Genomic DNA, 15,915 nt, shown 5'->3' with positions numbered 1-15,915 from the left:
TATATATATATATATATTGATAATTTAGAGAAGAACCATCAAAGTAATTTTTAAACAAATTTTTTACCCCACCCCATAAATTCTAAAAGTTTCACTCTTTTTGGAATGGTTTTTTTGTTTTTTTTTAAATCAGAGTTTAAAATGCAGACAATCCAAATTTTTGGTTTAAACTCTGATTTAAAAAAAAAAAAAACATTCCAAAAAGAGTGAAACTTTTAGAATTTATGGGGTGGGGGTAAAAAATTTGTTTAAAAATTACTTTTTTTTCATAATTATATGAATTCCCCGCCAAATAAAAAATGTTATGGAATGCTTATATCAGAATTCCACCTCCCAATCAAGTAAACGTATTGACAGAGTCCAACACTATAATTCAAATAATTATTCTATGAAGGTCTGGTTCCCAAACGCTTAACAAGGGGAATAACTCCTTTTTACACAGTCAATTAATGTGCAGTGTTTTCCAACAGAAATAGGTAACGTTTCCAAAATTTGAGGCTTTGAACTTAAGTGGCTTGAATTTAGATCACTTTAATCTTTTGTTACATTTCTGTTGAAATATACTTAATTTGTTTCGATGAAGAATTTAGTAAAATAAATTTGTCATCATTAAGATAATATTTGGAATATAAATTAACATGAAATGTTTTCAAGATGACTAATGGTATCTTAGCATCATTTAGTAAGACCTTTGTTAGCCACTCTCCAGCTACCTGTTTAAAGCTGTATATGACTGTTGGACGCCCACACTTAGAGTTTGCATCACCAGTCTTGAACCCCCATTTTGCTCAGCATATCAATCTCTTGGAAACTGTTCTGAAATATGCAAATGAAAACCTGCCAATAGGTACCTACCACACTCTGAACGTTTTGTTTCCCTGGTCATGGATACATTAAAGTTCCAACATCTGGCTATTAACTTGGTAGACACTCATTATATTATCCACCATTTTTTCAGTAACAACTTTGGGCATCTTTTTGAATTCCATATGTGGACATGCTAACACTTGTAGACATGCTTACAAAATCAAAACAGAACACAGCACCTATAACTTTTAAAAACAATTTTTCATGCTGAGAATTGCAGAAATATGGAATAAATTACCTGCATCAGCCATCAAACCTTCCATGCTTCCTGAAATTCACTATCAGTACTCCTGATACTCACCTCTACTTTTCTTTTTAACAACTCTTTCACTGTTCACTTCTTGTGCATTATTCTATGTTCTGTGTTCATGCACTTTTGGCTACTTTCTTTTTATTTTTGGTGAGTTGTAGTGCTCCTGAGCACTGTAATACAAGGGGGGAGGGTTAGAGAAAAGGCATGTGGCTAAGTGGTTAGGGTATTCAACTTATGATCATAGGATCATGAGTTCATACCTGACAGCACATTGTGTCCTTGAACAAGACACTTTATTTCGCATTGCTTCAGTCCACTCAGTAGGCAAAAATGAGCGGTACCTGCATTTCAAAGGGCCAGCCTTGTCACATTTTGTATGATGCTGAATCTCCCTGAGACCTATGTTAAGGGTGCATGTGTCTTGTGGAGTGCTCAGCCACTTGCATGTTAATTTCACGAGCAGGCTTCCAATGATCGGATCAACTGGAATACTCGTCATAACCAATGGAGTGCCAGTCAGAGGAAACAGAGGTGAGTGAGTAATGTGGAGTGGTGAGAATGGGGAGACAGTGAAAGAAGAGACTGCATGAATGGAATGGGCAGTGGTATTACTATGTTGAAGAAGAGTGATGAGAATGAAAGTAAAGTTTATGAGAAGGATGGTAAAAATTTACAGCAAGATCCTGGTCAGTTGAAATGGGAAGGAATGTGTATAATTACAAGACATAGCTAATTAAAACACAGCAGCAAAAAATAAAGGACATAAGCCAACCATAAGTGTGGGAACTAAATCAGGTCCAAAATTTGTATTTGTACATAAATCAAATCAGATAAATCCAATAATGGAAAAATAATGTTTCAAATCAATCCAAAACTTTTCTGTGCTTGCTCATTTTGATGATCAAGTTTTTCAGGCATGTTCAAAGCATTTTCTTTGTGCACCCCTGCCCAAATTTTAGGAGGTGCACTTGCACCTTCTGCACACCCTGTTCCCAAGCCTATAAAGCCAACACAAATAATTAAATGATGAATAAGAAGAGGCTGGAGAGCAGAATCATAGGAAGTTGGGGTCTATATTAAAGCCAGGTGCTACAAAGGTACACATGTTGAAGATAAAGTGTTGTTTTTTGTGTTTGTGGGTCTTGTGAGATTCAGAGTTTTAAAGAACTCCACAGGTTGAGAACTGGTTTGAGGATTATCTCAGAAAATTGAAGTGATGTGCTATAAGTTTTGATGTTATTATAAGTGTCAAAAAGGCAGCAAGTTGGCAGAATTATTAGCATCTATCTTTGCGTTCTGAGCTCAAATTCTGCTAAGGTTGACTTTGCCTTTCGTTCTTTCATGGTTCATAAAATAAGTACCAGTTAAACACTGTGATTAATATAATCAACTAGCCCCTTCCCCATAATTACTGACTCTGTACCAAAATTTGAAACCAGTGTAAGCATTAACCAATGGTTTGCAAAATCTGTTTCCCAAACAATGATTAGTTTGACCAAGTACAGAGATGTGGAGAACTTTCAATTTATACAGTACATTTGGTCAAGTAAGGTACAGTCAAAATAGTAATCATGTCGACTCAAGACATTGGGGACCTACTAGAGTAGATGTATTGGAAATTAAAGGATAAGTAAGATAACACAATACAAAAATACTTGTAAGTGCCAAGTTCAGGACTACTGATATTGTTCAGAAAATATGATATAGGGGAGCAGGGTAAAGAATAATATAGCAGTGCTACATTTTTGCTAATGAGTCATCAAGGAAGTGCAAGTTGTATCATTGTACATCTTGAGTTGAGAAAAAAGGAAGGGATAAAGATCCTCCCCCAAGTCATATACATCAGTTTCCTGGTTTCTGAGGTGTATATATTCACCCCCTGGATGGGAAGCCAGTCCATTGCAAGATTACTCATTTTTAGCCTGCTGAGTGAGCTGGAGCAACATGAAATGAAGTGTTTAGCTCAAGAACACAATGCATTGCCTGGCTGAGGAATCAAAACCATAATCTTACATGCCAGATTATTTCTAGCAATATAAACAAATAGTTGCTGTTATTCAGCAAATTTATAATTATTGCCTAGTTTTCATCTGGATTAATGGAGAATCTTGCCTCTCACAATATAGAAACATTTCTTATGGCATCAGCAGACAAAATGGAAGAGGCGTTGCCTCAGAGGATAGTGAGGGAGACATACTGGAACAGCCACTCTAACTCGCGAGTCTCACACTTGCAGAAAGCAGTCTCTGCCCCCGATAGCAGTAAGCAGGGTTATGGTCTGGGCCAAGAATGTTAGAGATCTCAACTGCCAGAGGTTCAGCCATAAACCTATCAGAAAGAGATTGGTACTGTGACAGTTTGTTTTTCTCAGCCTGATGAGAAATAGAGCCTGGGCTGGAAGCTGACAACACTAGAGGTGTCATAGCATGCAGCAATAATCTTTAAAGATGTTTTTATTTTTAAATAAATAGATATAATAGAAATAAGGTAATTTTGCCGAATATGGATATTTTCTTTTGACCTTGACCTCTGGTACTAGATGGAAGTGACGTAGCAGCCGAGGATTCTTGGCAATATTAGAATCCTTGAATTCTAATGTATAATGCTTATACATTAGAATTCATATAGAATATGCTATAAAACGTTTATCAAGTCACTTTCATAAATGTTAGCAGTAACTTTGCGTAAGCAATGCTAGAATTCCCGAATTATAACAATATTGTGCCTACATACAACTTTTGTGATAAGTGTCGGCTGCAAAGTTGCTTCCGCTTTGTACTGGCGTACAAGATCTCCGAATTCGGCCAGATTACCAAAATTTTTTTCATAACTTTATTGAAGAAAGAATTTTTTCATATTGCTACTATTGAAAGGTAGCGAGCTGAGAGAATTGGAACTCAGGAGAAAATACTTTAGCAGTATTTAGCTACATGTGCTTAACTTCTGATTTCGTGCCACAGCAAAATCATTTTGCCTTACATCCTCCTGCAGTCGACAAAATTAGTATAAATGCCTATATACACCTCTAAAACTTGTAGTCTGGTGTCATTATCAGAAATTAATACATTTCTCATTGACTGCTCGTGGAAATACGAAACTTTCAAAGGTCTACCAAAATCAACCAACATTTTTTAACGATACTTACTTTCCGGAAATTATGAAAATGTATATAAGTTATTTTATTGAATTGTGTCTTATAAAATATATAAATAAAATTCTTTATTTATTTTGAACATTTTCAAATAGTAACAACACTGATATGATTATTTTTTGTACTGCATGTTTTATGCCTTACTTTCGTATACAAAGGTGACATTAAAGTCATTCGGTTGTTCGGTTTTTCCGCTGTCTGGTAATTTAACTTTAATTTAACATTGTGCATTTCAGATTGATATTTTTTCCCTCTATGTATTATTTAATCTCCTATAATTCCATTTACCTTTCAACATTAATTGAAATTGTATATATAAAGCGTTAGCAGTTTTTAAATATTTATTACCTTTGTCGTTGTTTACATTATTTTAATTATATAAAATGAAGAATAATGTAGGATCAAAGAAAGTACATGTTTATATTTAAAAATATAAGCAGATAAGAATTCAAATTATTTATGCAACATTGTTTCTCATGTATTTGCACGTGCAAGCGCTTGTGGTGAAATAACGACTCTAGAGTGCATCGTGTATTTTTTGCGAATTGACTACTTTTTCTTTCGACAGTCAACACTAAACGGATATATATATATAATTTATTTGTTTCAGTATTGGACAGTGGCCATACTGGGGTACCGCCTTGGAGAATTATTAGTCGAATGTAAGACAAACACAGACTCAAAGACACGCATAAATATACATATATGCGACGGGCTTCTTTCGGTTCCACCCACAAGACTTTGGTCAGCCCAAGGTGCTCGGTAGTGGGACTGAACCCCGAACCATGTGGTTGTTAAGCAAGCTTCTTACCACAGTGCCACGCCTGTGCCTATATATATATGTGTGTATATATAGGTCCGCTTTCATATCCCATGGTTGAGATCCATGCAGAAAGCTATATATTGTTTTTTACTTACTTTTCTGGCCTCTCTCCCTTGTTCCTGAATTTAATTGTTGCTGTTTCCTTCCCCTGGTGATGATGTTTTTTGTGTCTTTTTTGCTCCAGGGTGTGAACAAGTATTGCAAGCACCCTATCATGGCGCCATTTATAATCTACCTTGATATAAATATATATATATATATTGATATCTATATACTTAGATATATGTATATATCTTTGTGTCTGTGTTTGTCCCCACCATCACTGCTTGGCAACCAGTGTTGGTGCATTTAGGTCTCTATAACCTAGCAGTTCGGCAAAAGAGACTTATAGAGTAAGTATTAAGCTTAAAAAATAAGTCCCACGGTCGATTTGTTTGACTGAACACCTTTCAAGGCGGTACTCCAGCATGGCTGCAGTCAAATAACTGAAACAAGTAAAAGAATGTGTGTGTGTGTGTGAACAAATAAAAGACAGTAGCACTCTACACATTCTGTTGGAGTAATGTGTATATATATTTAATAACATAATGAGGTGGATGCATTCCTTACCCACAAAATATTAAGTGGTGTGTTATTGTATAGACCAGTGTATCAGTCAGGGGCCTGGAGAGCCAAGGGCAGCTCATGATTATTCTCACAGCCCCTTTGGATTTTGAAAGGACATCATCCTTCCTGATGCCCAAAAGCAGCCTTGTTCTGTCTTACTTTGCCAAATTTCTGTTGTAGGCCATGTGTATGTATATATAAATATGGAGAGAGACAGTGACAGTGAGAGAGCGTTTTTTTGTCCCCTTGTCTTAACATCATACAATAGTTGTAATCAGGCATCACTATCACACAGTTGAGAGTTGGCAACAAGAAAGGTATTGACTACGAATTCCATCTGAACCCTTCATATACAGAAAAATGATGTTAAAATGATTTCGATGATGATGATAATATATATTACATTCTTGAAGTTGTCGTTTTTGATGCAAGGTATCCTTGATGATAGCCATGTTTTTCACCTATCAATTCCTTCAGTCCACCACACCACACACTATAAAGAACTAAAAGTGCTACAACACATCATCAGCCTTATGAAAGTTTATATAGTATACATATAAATATATATATTTTTACATACACGTGGCTGATGCCATTGCCGCCTGATTGGCTCCCATGCCGGTGGCACTAAAAACACTCATTATACTCTCGGAGTGGTTGACGTTAGCAAGGGCATCCAGCTGTAGAAACATTGCCAGATCAGATTGGAGCCTGGTGCAGCCTCCTGGCTTGCCAGTGCCCAGTCAAACCATCCAACCCATGCCAGCATGGAAAATGGACGATAAATGATGATATATGTATGTATATCTGAAAGTATAGCTCCTAGAATAAGAATGGGCTGAGCAAGGTTCAGAGCTGCTACCACTGTTAGTAAGAAATGGCCTCTCACTCAGAGTGAAAGGCAGATTGTATGATGCCTCTGTACGTACAGCTATGTTACATGGCAGATGGCAGTGAGATATGGACTGTGACATATTAAGAACATGTGAAGGCTTGAAAGAAATGAAACCAGCATGCTCCACTGGGTGGGTAATGTCATTGTGCACATTTGACAATGTAAATGATTTAAGAGGAAAACTACGTATAAGAGGCATCATGTTGCATGCAAGAGAGAAGACTGCACTGGTGTGGTGATGTGATGTGTATGGATGTGGACAGCTGCATTAAAAAGTGCCAATCTCTAATTGTGGAGAGAACATGTAGAAGGGGCAAACCCAGGAAGATGTAGAACAAAGTGGTGAGAAAGAATCTTCAGATGTTGGTCCTCACACAGGGCATGACAAGGGACCAAGACTTCTGACTGTTTGCTGTGGTTGAGAAGACATGTTAATCTAAGTAAAATTGTGATTGTCCTTGCATACAGGTGTGTCCCCTGCATCTCTCTTCAGCTGAGTGATATTAATTTTGCGGGCTCATGGGTGCTGGTGTAAAAAGCACCTATGCTGATGCCACATGAAAAGCACTCAGTACACTCTGTAAAGTGGTTGGCATTAGGAAAGGCATCCAGCCAGAGAAACCATGCCAAAGCAGACATGGAGCCTGAGCAGCTTTTCAGCTGGCCAGCTCCTGTCAAACTGTCCAACCCATACCTCTGGTCATTAAATGATGATGATGATATAATATACTCACCTAGGTATGTGTGTATGTGGAGAGAGAGAGCAAGTAAAAGGGAATTTTTGAAAATGCAAGTTGGATCCTCAGTCAGCACTTTGAAGACTTTGTCTGACAAAATGCTTATGGTTTACATTAAAATGAATCTATATTAGCATATATTAATGCAAACCATGCATTTAAGTGGTGAGTTCAAATTGCATGAGCTACGTGCATGCATGTATGATGGTGATTAAGATCATTTTTCATCAACATTATTAACATGACTTAACATCCACTTTTCAAGCTTGTATGAGTCAGACAGGGTTTATTGAGGCAGGTTCTCTACAGCTGGATGCCCTTCCTGTTCTCAAGCTTCACCTGTTTCCCATGGCCTGACATGTTTTCCATGGAAGACTGGAAAAGAACATCATCACATGTATGATAGCGATGCTTATTTATGACCATGTAATGTCAAGACAATAGTACATACACACACACACACAGTTATGTATGCACACACATATGTATGCAATAGACTTCTTTCAGTTTCTGTCAGCCAACTCATTCACAAGGTTTTTGGTTGGCTTGAGGTTACAGTAGAAGACACTTGCTCGAAGTGAATCCAATTCTATTATGTTTTTGAAGCAAGCTTCTCAATCATACAACCATACCTATGTCTTTGTTATTCATAACAGCAGCATTAAATTATTGTCATAATCAATCAACTATTACAGTTCATCATTTTGTATATAATTTCTTATTTTGACATTTGCATTAATTGTAATTAATTCAGTGGAAATAACATTTATATTTTTTTTAGAAATAACTGTTTCTAATTCTTACTAAAAATTAATGATTTAAAAAATTTTTTTTTTTACCTTAACAGTTTATTATGAATTTCTTGTCTGTGGCATATCGGCAATTTGCCAATATATTCTTTCAAACCAATACAAAATTACTTTCAGGTAAGTTTTCCAAAATATGTGCACTGATTTTAGATACTATAGTAAATGTTTTTTGCGAAGATACCATTTTACCATTTTGACGTTATATGCACACACACACACATGCACACATGTATATACATTTGTACACTTCCCAGCTAGGTTTTAGGTTGTCCCACTGCATGGCACCATGAACAAGTGTCTTTGACTATAGTTCTGTGAATGGATTTGGAAGAAGGAAACTAAAAGAAGTTGATAGTATATAGATATATCCACACGCAAATACATGAAATACACATCACTCCACACAATGCACACACATACACATCAGTACATGAAATGCACATCACTCCAACATGTTACTTATACACATACACACACACAGGCCCACATAATTTTAACCTCACCCATATACATATACTCACTTGCCCCATTCACACATATGCACTCACACTCACCATTCTCTGTGCACCATAGTTTGGCCAGGTCACCATTATTATCTCCCTTCCATTCAGCCTCTTTCATCATGTGGAACCATTAATCTCTACACATTGTTTTCTCTCTCTGTTTGTTTCCCTCTCAATCCTTTCTGTCGAAAAGTGTAGGCTTGAATTGTCAAAGTTTTCTCCATTCTTCTTGGGCGTTAAACTAATACACCTGCTTGTTGTTCCTTCACCTGTCTTCATCTTTTGTTTTCTGTAAATTTGAACTATATACATACATGCATACATACATATACACACGCACACACATTACATTACATGGAAAAATGCGAGCATGAAAAGTAATATTCTTAAGATTATAAACCTGTAAAAGTACAGGTCAAGTTATTACACCTGTAAAAGTATAGGTCAAAGCTATTATTTCTAGTAAAGTAAAGAATAAGAAACTTTTTACTTAAAATATTGCAGCAAAGAATGTCAGTTCTTCTAATTTATCACTCTTTACAGTTCTCATCTATTAAATTAATTGTACAAAACTGTTCAGCTAATTTGTTTGTTTGTCTAATCAGTCACTTTTTTATGTATTTCATGTAGTAAATTAGCCAAATTCTACTTAAATAAGTATAGTGTTATTTGTAAACTATAATAAAATAAGTTTTAATATTCAAATTTTAATTTTAGCTTCAGTATTTTAAGTAAAAAGTTTCTTATTCTTTACTTTACAAGAAGTAATAACTTGTCCTGTACTTTTCCAGGTTTATAATCTTAAGAATATGACTTTTCATGCTTGCATTTTTCCTTGTAATCCATGATTTTTCCAGGCATTGCTGTTATATGATAATTAATAATGTGTCAATTAATAATTTAAGATTTTACCTTATAAAGTACTGAAAGATAATATTTCAATTTTTCCATGTAAGTGATGATAATATTTCAATTATCTTCATGTTTAATTTAAATATATGTTGTGATTGAATTATTTGATATTATCCATCCACACCAAATTAATGGCAAGGATTTTTACCATGTTGTTGGTTGCATCATGGCTCACCAAAAGTTACAAACAACGACCCCAAAACCATCAGTTACCAAGCTCACCTTAAGTAACCTAATTTTGCAATATTAGGAGGTCACAGGAATTCATTCAATGGAGAAAAAAATTTCCAATGATTCCAGGATTTGCAGCATATTAGGTCAGGGTATTTGATTCCATGCAAAAAACCAAATTTTTTTTTCTTAGTGAAGATCATGCAGGTGTTAATATAGAAATTGACCATAATTTTGTTGTTATTTAGCCTCACATCAACCCTGATACTGCAAACGTATCATCAAAGACATTCCAGCCTTCAGCAAACTGTCTTTTTAGGGATAATCTAGGACATTGCATACAATGGGCATGTGATTTAGGTAGGGGGATACTTTGACTACTATTTTTAGTGTGTCGAGCGACCATTGGTTCAATTGCGTGATGAGATTTTTTTACACATATATGTGTAATATGTATATATATCATCGGCAGAAGTTAGAGAGTAAGTCAAAGGCTTAGAGTTTTATATATTGGAACTTATCAAACACAAATTTGTCCATTGTCACTCTGTAACTTGTGATGAAATAACTTCTAAAATACTAAACTTTGTCAAAAATGTTAAGAGTAAACCCTGTTGTATGTGACACATTCTACCAGTATCAGAAGTTTGAAAGTGTCTAGTAAAAAAAAATTGATGAAATAATCTGTATGTCTAATTGAATAGATCCGAAATGTAGGAAAGGCAAAGTTGACTTCGGCAGAATTTGAACTCAGAACATAAAGACAGATGAAATACCACTTCTAAAATACAAAATTTTGTCAAAAACGTTAAGAATAAAGTGTTTAGTTAAAAAAAGATTAATTAAATAATCTCTATGTCAAAGTCGACCTCGGCGAAATTTGAACTCAAAACATAAAAAGAGATGGAATACCGCTAAGCATTTTGCCCAGCGTGCTAATGTTTCTGCCAGCTCACTGCCTTAGAATGTAAACATTCGTTTTAGAAATATATTCTTTATTCTTATTGCTTAGGTGTTACTTCCTTACTTACTGACATGAAACTTCGTAACATTTTACCTCATAACTCTTTTTCTACTAATTTTTGTTTGAATTCCTCATGCATTGTTCTATCATTTAAGCCTAAGAAAAAGTATACTTTTAATTTAAAATTAAAAAATTTATGTTAATTGAAGATGAATATCTTTCTTACTGCCCACTTGAGGTCTGACATATTTTGATGCAACTTTTTTTCTATTGAACCAAATCTCAAACTATTTATGCCAAAGTGTAGCTGAGGAGGTGTCCTCTTTAAAACTATTAACAGTTTGCAGTTTAGTTAAGAACTGAATTAGTGGTGAAGCTTGGAAACTGCTGTAATTGATGAAATGGTGGACTTAAGAATATATTCAACCACTACCATGGTTGAATGATACATACATACACACACACACACACACACACATATGTTTATGAATTTGTTTTGCAAAATTCCTGATGTGAAATCGTATGTTGAAACAGATATTGTTATATTTTGGGGTGGTCATTTTTTTTTTTTTGTCAAATAAACACATGCACTACATATTTGTTCTTCCCTTGTTTATTATTGTTCTTATTTTATCTTATGTCCATTGTCTGGAAATCTTATGTCTATTGTCTGGAAATCTTTTGTCACATATCTATGACCTCTTTAACGACCTTTCCATTTTCCATCCATGTGTATCTGATGAAAGATTTCTAGACAATGGACATAAGATAAAATAAGAAATTTCACTTGCTTCTACAAAAATTGCAATGCACGGGTGTTGTTGCTGTCAGTTCTCCCATCAACAAACCTACTTGCTTCATACTTTGACGCCATGTGAAATGAGACATTAGAAAACAGATAAGGTTCAATGACAAGAGAGACTTCTAACTCTAAGATAATGCCTCAATAATACATTTTTGATGTTGGCCACCAACTCAGTCTTGGTATTACAGGCAGAGCATTTGGTGTCTTTCTCACATAGTGATCCATGGGATTACAGTTAGGGGAATTAGGCCACCAGAAATTGGGGTTGGTGAAATTGTAGAATTTCTCCAACAACCACTTCAAACTTTTTCTAGAGGTATGGCATAGAGCTGAATCATGCTGCTACACATGGCCTTCCAGCAGTAACCCTCTCCAGCCAGGGTTTGACAATCTCCAGCAACATAACAGCTGTATGAATTGAACCTAAGGCCTCATTCAAAGATGTGGGGCTCATGAAATCATTCTCACTGGAGATATATCCAAAGACAGTTTTGGGGAACTTGGTTTTCAGGATGTCTGTGTCACATCTTATATAACCTTTTCAGTATTCACAGAACATTGAGCAGCAGTCATGATGCCAGCATTTTGATACCCAGTGTGAATCTTCATGATCCATTCACAAGGCTTCAAGTCCTCCATAGCTAACTTTTTCTCAAGTACAACTTTATGCTCTCCGACACCACTGACTGTTCCTGAAGAATGGAGACATAAAAAATTGTCACATTTAGTCCAAAGACTCTATGTCTATCGTTGTCTTGGGAGGGTCATTACTTCAATAATAATAACATATGCACACACTGGTTCAGTATCACTTCTTCCTCATTAGTCACTTGGTTAAATATCTAACCAACTAATCAATCATTTGTTTAATGTGCTGGTTAATCAAGTAATCAGTTGTTTGTCAGTAAGAGTTCTTTTGTCACTATTCATAACCCTTTTAGTGACTTCCCTCTCCCTAAAATACACACACACAATGTGTTATTTGCCAGGAGCACCTGTATACAATCTGCCTCATCACCTTTCACCTTATTCCTACTTTTCTATCTAACCCCTGACACTAATCTCTTTCTTTCCCCCAATTCCTTCCATACTCCCTCCCACCAAAGTCACTACTCTGTTACTCTCTCTAAAACCACTCTCTCTCATCACCTTGTCTAAAATCACATTCACTCTACTATTCTTCTTCAATTATAGCATCTCCTCTAATCCCCCTTAACCTTGCAAACCGACATAACTAGTGACTGTTTCATGAGAAAAGTACCTAGTTCTCTCTGTGAAGTTGTTGGCATTATGAAGGGAATGCAGCCTTAGAATCCATGTCAAAATAGACACTGGAACACAATGCAGTCCTCCAATTCACCCTGTCAAACCATTTAACTCATACCAGCATGGAGACTGGATGTTAAGTGATCTTAACCCTCTAGTGTTCAGATTACTCTTCATATATAATGCTTATTTATTCATGCTAGCAGGACTCGTGAATATTTCACAGAATTAATGGCAAACCTATTGGGTTATTTCTGAAAACTTTATCCAAGAAACATGAAAGTGTAGCCTGTATTGTGTCTGTATCAAAAGATAGTCGCTCATCTGCTATTCATTGAAAAGTGAAAGAAATTGGAATATGATGATTACTTAATGCACTTTATATGTATACTTTATACATAACTTTATAGACTTAATACACAGCACTCATGAAATAAATATTCACTCTTACTTTTCCCATAGACAGAAAAAAAAATATCCTGCACATATGATACAACCGTTGGTTAAATTGCATGTAAATAAGCATGGATATTTCATGGAATTGCACTTGGTTAAACTGCCACATAAATAAGCATGAATATTTCATGGAATTGCACTTATGCACTTATACTGATAGGTGATATAAAAACTTAGTTCAATTTTTTTTAAAAATACACATTTCACTATTCAGTCGCTACCATCATCATCTCTCTCTTCCTGCTCGCTCCCCCCACTCCCTCTGCCTTTCTTTAACCTCACCATCAGAACATCACCCCTCTGCTAAAATTATATTTTTAACTCTCCTCCTCTACCTTTAACTAACTTTTTGAACCATATAATAAATATTACATTCCCCCTACCTCACATCATGGATGCTTTTCTCTCCCTCTTTCTGTCTTACTCTTCACCTTATCCTCTTTTTCTTTTTCTTTCTCCTCTCTTTCCCTTCAACTAATCACATGAAAGCATAACAATTACATTCCCTCTACCTCATGTCATTGATGCTTCTCTCTCCCTTTTTTTCTCCCTCCCTCTTTTTCTCCTTTTCTTTCTCCCTTTTTTTCTAATCACATGAAAGTGTTACTGACAGGCTAAGTAATGCAATGACAAATATAATTATAAGATTGTCTTGGATTAATTATGCATTATTTAATTCCTTTGATTTTGATGACATGGTTGTTTATTTTTAGAATGACATTATAGGGTAGGTGAAAAAGGCTGGATCTGGTTAGTGTGAACATAAAATTGGTAGAATACTTTGGCCTGTATAAATGCTAAAGGGTTAATGGTGATGATGACAGTGGTGGCAGCAATACTGGATGTCTATGTATGTGTGGCTTAAGATAGAAAAAGGAACTAATCTGGAGGAATTCTGGTTTAAGCATGCCATATAATCCTTCATAACTTTCTTCATTTATTGGAATTTTCAGAAGATTTGTGAATTTGTGTTCTATACACAAGAATTCATATCACCATCATCATCATATGATTATGCAAAACCACCCCGCAAAATTTTTGGTGCATGATTTAAGGGCTATTTAGCTGTCATTTTTAGTACACCTCACAGCCACCTGATACCCTCCTTGTTTGTCACTCTGATATATTGATGTTTTCCAATATCTTTCTCCCTGTTCTCCCTGCAAACACATTTAACAGTATATTGTATGATTTAAACCAAAAATTTGGACTGTCTGTATTTTTAAATGATTATTTTTTTTTAATCTGAAAAATTTTTTTAAAATTCTTTTTAATTTGGAAAAATCAAAAAAAAAATTTTTTTTTTATAGTCATGTGAATTCCCATCTGTAGAATAGAAATTCACAAAAATTTTCTGCAAATTTCCCACAATAAAAAAGTTATGAGAGATTATATGGAGTGCTTAAAGCAAAATTCTGCCACTAATCTAATCATGCAGTATCAAATACTAGATATTTATGCTCTCAATTACACCAAGTTGACTCAGCAATTTTGACTGTCAAAATAACAACGATAAATGTCTTTCTACTGTATAAGCTGAACAATCAAATCACCTCTGATGTCAGCATGAGAGTTGTAGACAATTTAACAGCTACCTAACCTATACACTCACACACAACATAGACAAATACTGGTATGTCAATTAACTTTCAGCATAAATTCTTGCTATATTAAAATCGTTTCTGCTTCTGGAGGTTGTCTCACAATTACAAATGTCAGTTGAGAACAGCTCTACATAAGGAGGGGAGATAAGCTGAAGATTCAAGAATTCGTTTAAGTTAACTTGCCATTGAGGGATGGGATGAGCTGATTGTCTAGATATCAAAGGATACTCATGGATATGTATTTCTGCTTCAATAGGCATCATCAACATGACAATTGTCTTCACCTAACTCCATCAGTTAAGGGACATAGACACATAAAAAGAATTAATTTATAGCCTCAGTAATTTGCATAACTTGAGGAAAATGAGCTAAGAAAATTAACTCAGAGTGACTAGTGGTATGTTTATAAACAATATAAACAAATGCAGATGTATCTAATACCATCCAACATTAATTCTTGGTGTATTAAAATCTTTAGCTGCCTCTAGAAGATGTATCACTTTTAACAAATGGCAAGTGAGACCAGTATACACATGAGAATGTGTATACACATATACAAATATATATACACACCTGTGTGTGTGTGTGTGAAACAATGATTCAGAGTACCTGAAACATGTGTAATGTATATAACTTTACAGTTAATTATTTTTATAGCATTTTACCTTTGAAATATGAGTTGATGTTAAAAACTTATCATTCTTGTATGTAAACTAAAAATATCTAAGGATCTCCTTACACACATACATGCACACTCAGGTAATTTGAACATTATATATAAATAGCTAGGATGTATTCTGTAATCTCTGAGAAAGGGACCCACATTTACATGCTGACATACGTTAGACAGAGTTTATTGAGGCAGATTTTCTATGGCTACATGCCCTTCTTGTCACCTACCTTCACTTGTTTCCAAGCAAAGTAATATTTTCCCATACCCAGACAAGTTTTTGCAGAATATTGGAAATGAGTAATACTGCTTCTATGACAGTGAAAATCATTTACAACTACCACACAGTGGGCTTCTTTCAAGGATGCACATGCATACACTGATATGCACATATATATATATATATATATATATATATATATA

The 15,915-nt window shown here is 35.1% G+C and overlaps 1 protein-coding gene across 2 annotated transcripts in view; it reads left to right on the top strand.

Moving 5' to 3' along the window:
* Positions 1-15,915, top strand: part of LOC106868883 (28S ribosomal protein S12, mitochondrial) — a 30,299-nt gene that overhangs the window by 11,829 nt on the left and 2,555 nt on the right. The window contains exons 1-2 of one of the 2 annotated variants that reach the window (XM_014914333.2): positions 4,400-4,472; positions 8,180-8,258. In XM_014914333.2, the coding sequence (XP_014769819.1) occupies positions 8,186-8,258 (73 nt within the window). In that variant the 5' untranslated portion in view covers positions 4,400-4,472; positions 8,180-8,185. Of the gene's footprint in view, positions 1-4,399; positions 4,473-8,179; positions 8,259-15,915 lie in introns of those variants that run through there. The other variant, XM_014914334.2, reaches the window with a different exon arrangement.

The sequence above is a fragment of the Octopus bimaculoides genome, chromosome 16 (genome assembly GCF_001194135.2).
Source record: "Octopus bimaculoides isolate UCB-OBI-ISO-001 chromosome 16, ASM119413v2, whole genome shotgun sequence".
In the NCBI taxonomy this organism is placed as follows: Eukaryota; Metazoa; Mollusca; class Cephalopoda; order Octopoda; family Octopodidae; genus Octopus; species Octopus bimaculoides.
The sequence above is the reverse complement of the archived record's forward strand: the minus strand, read 5'-3'. Positions and strand labels throughout refer to the sequence as shown.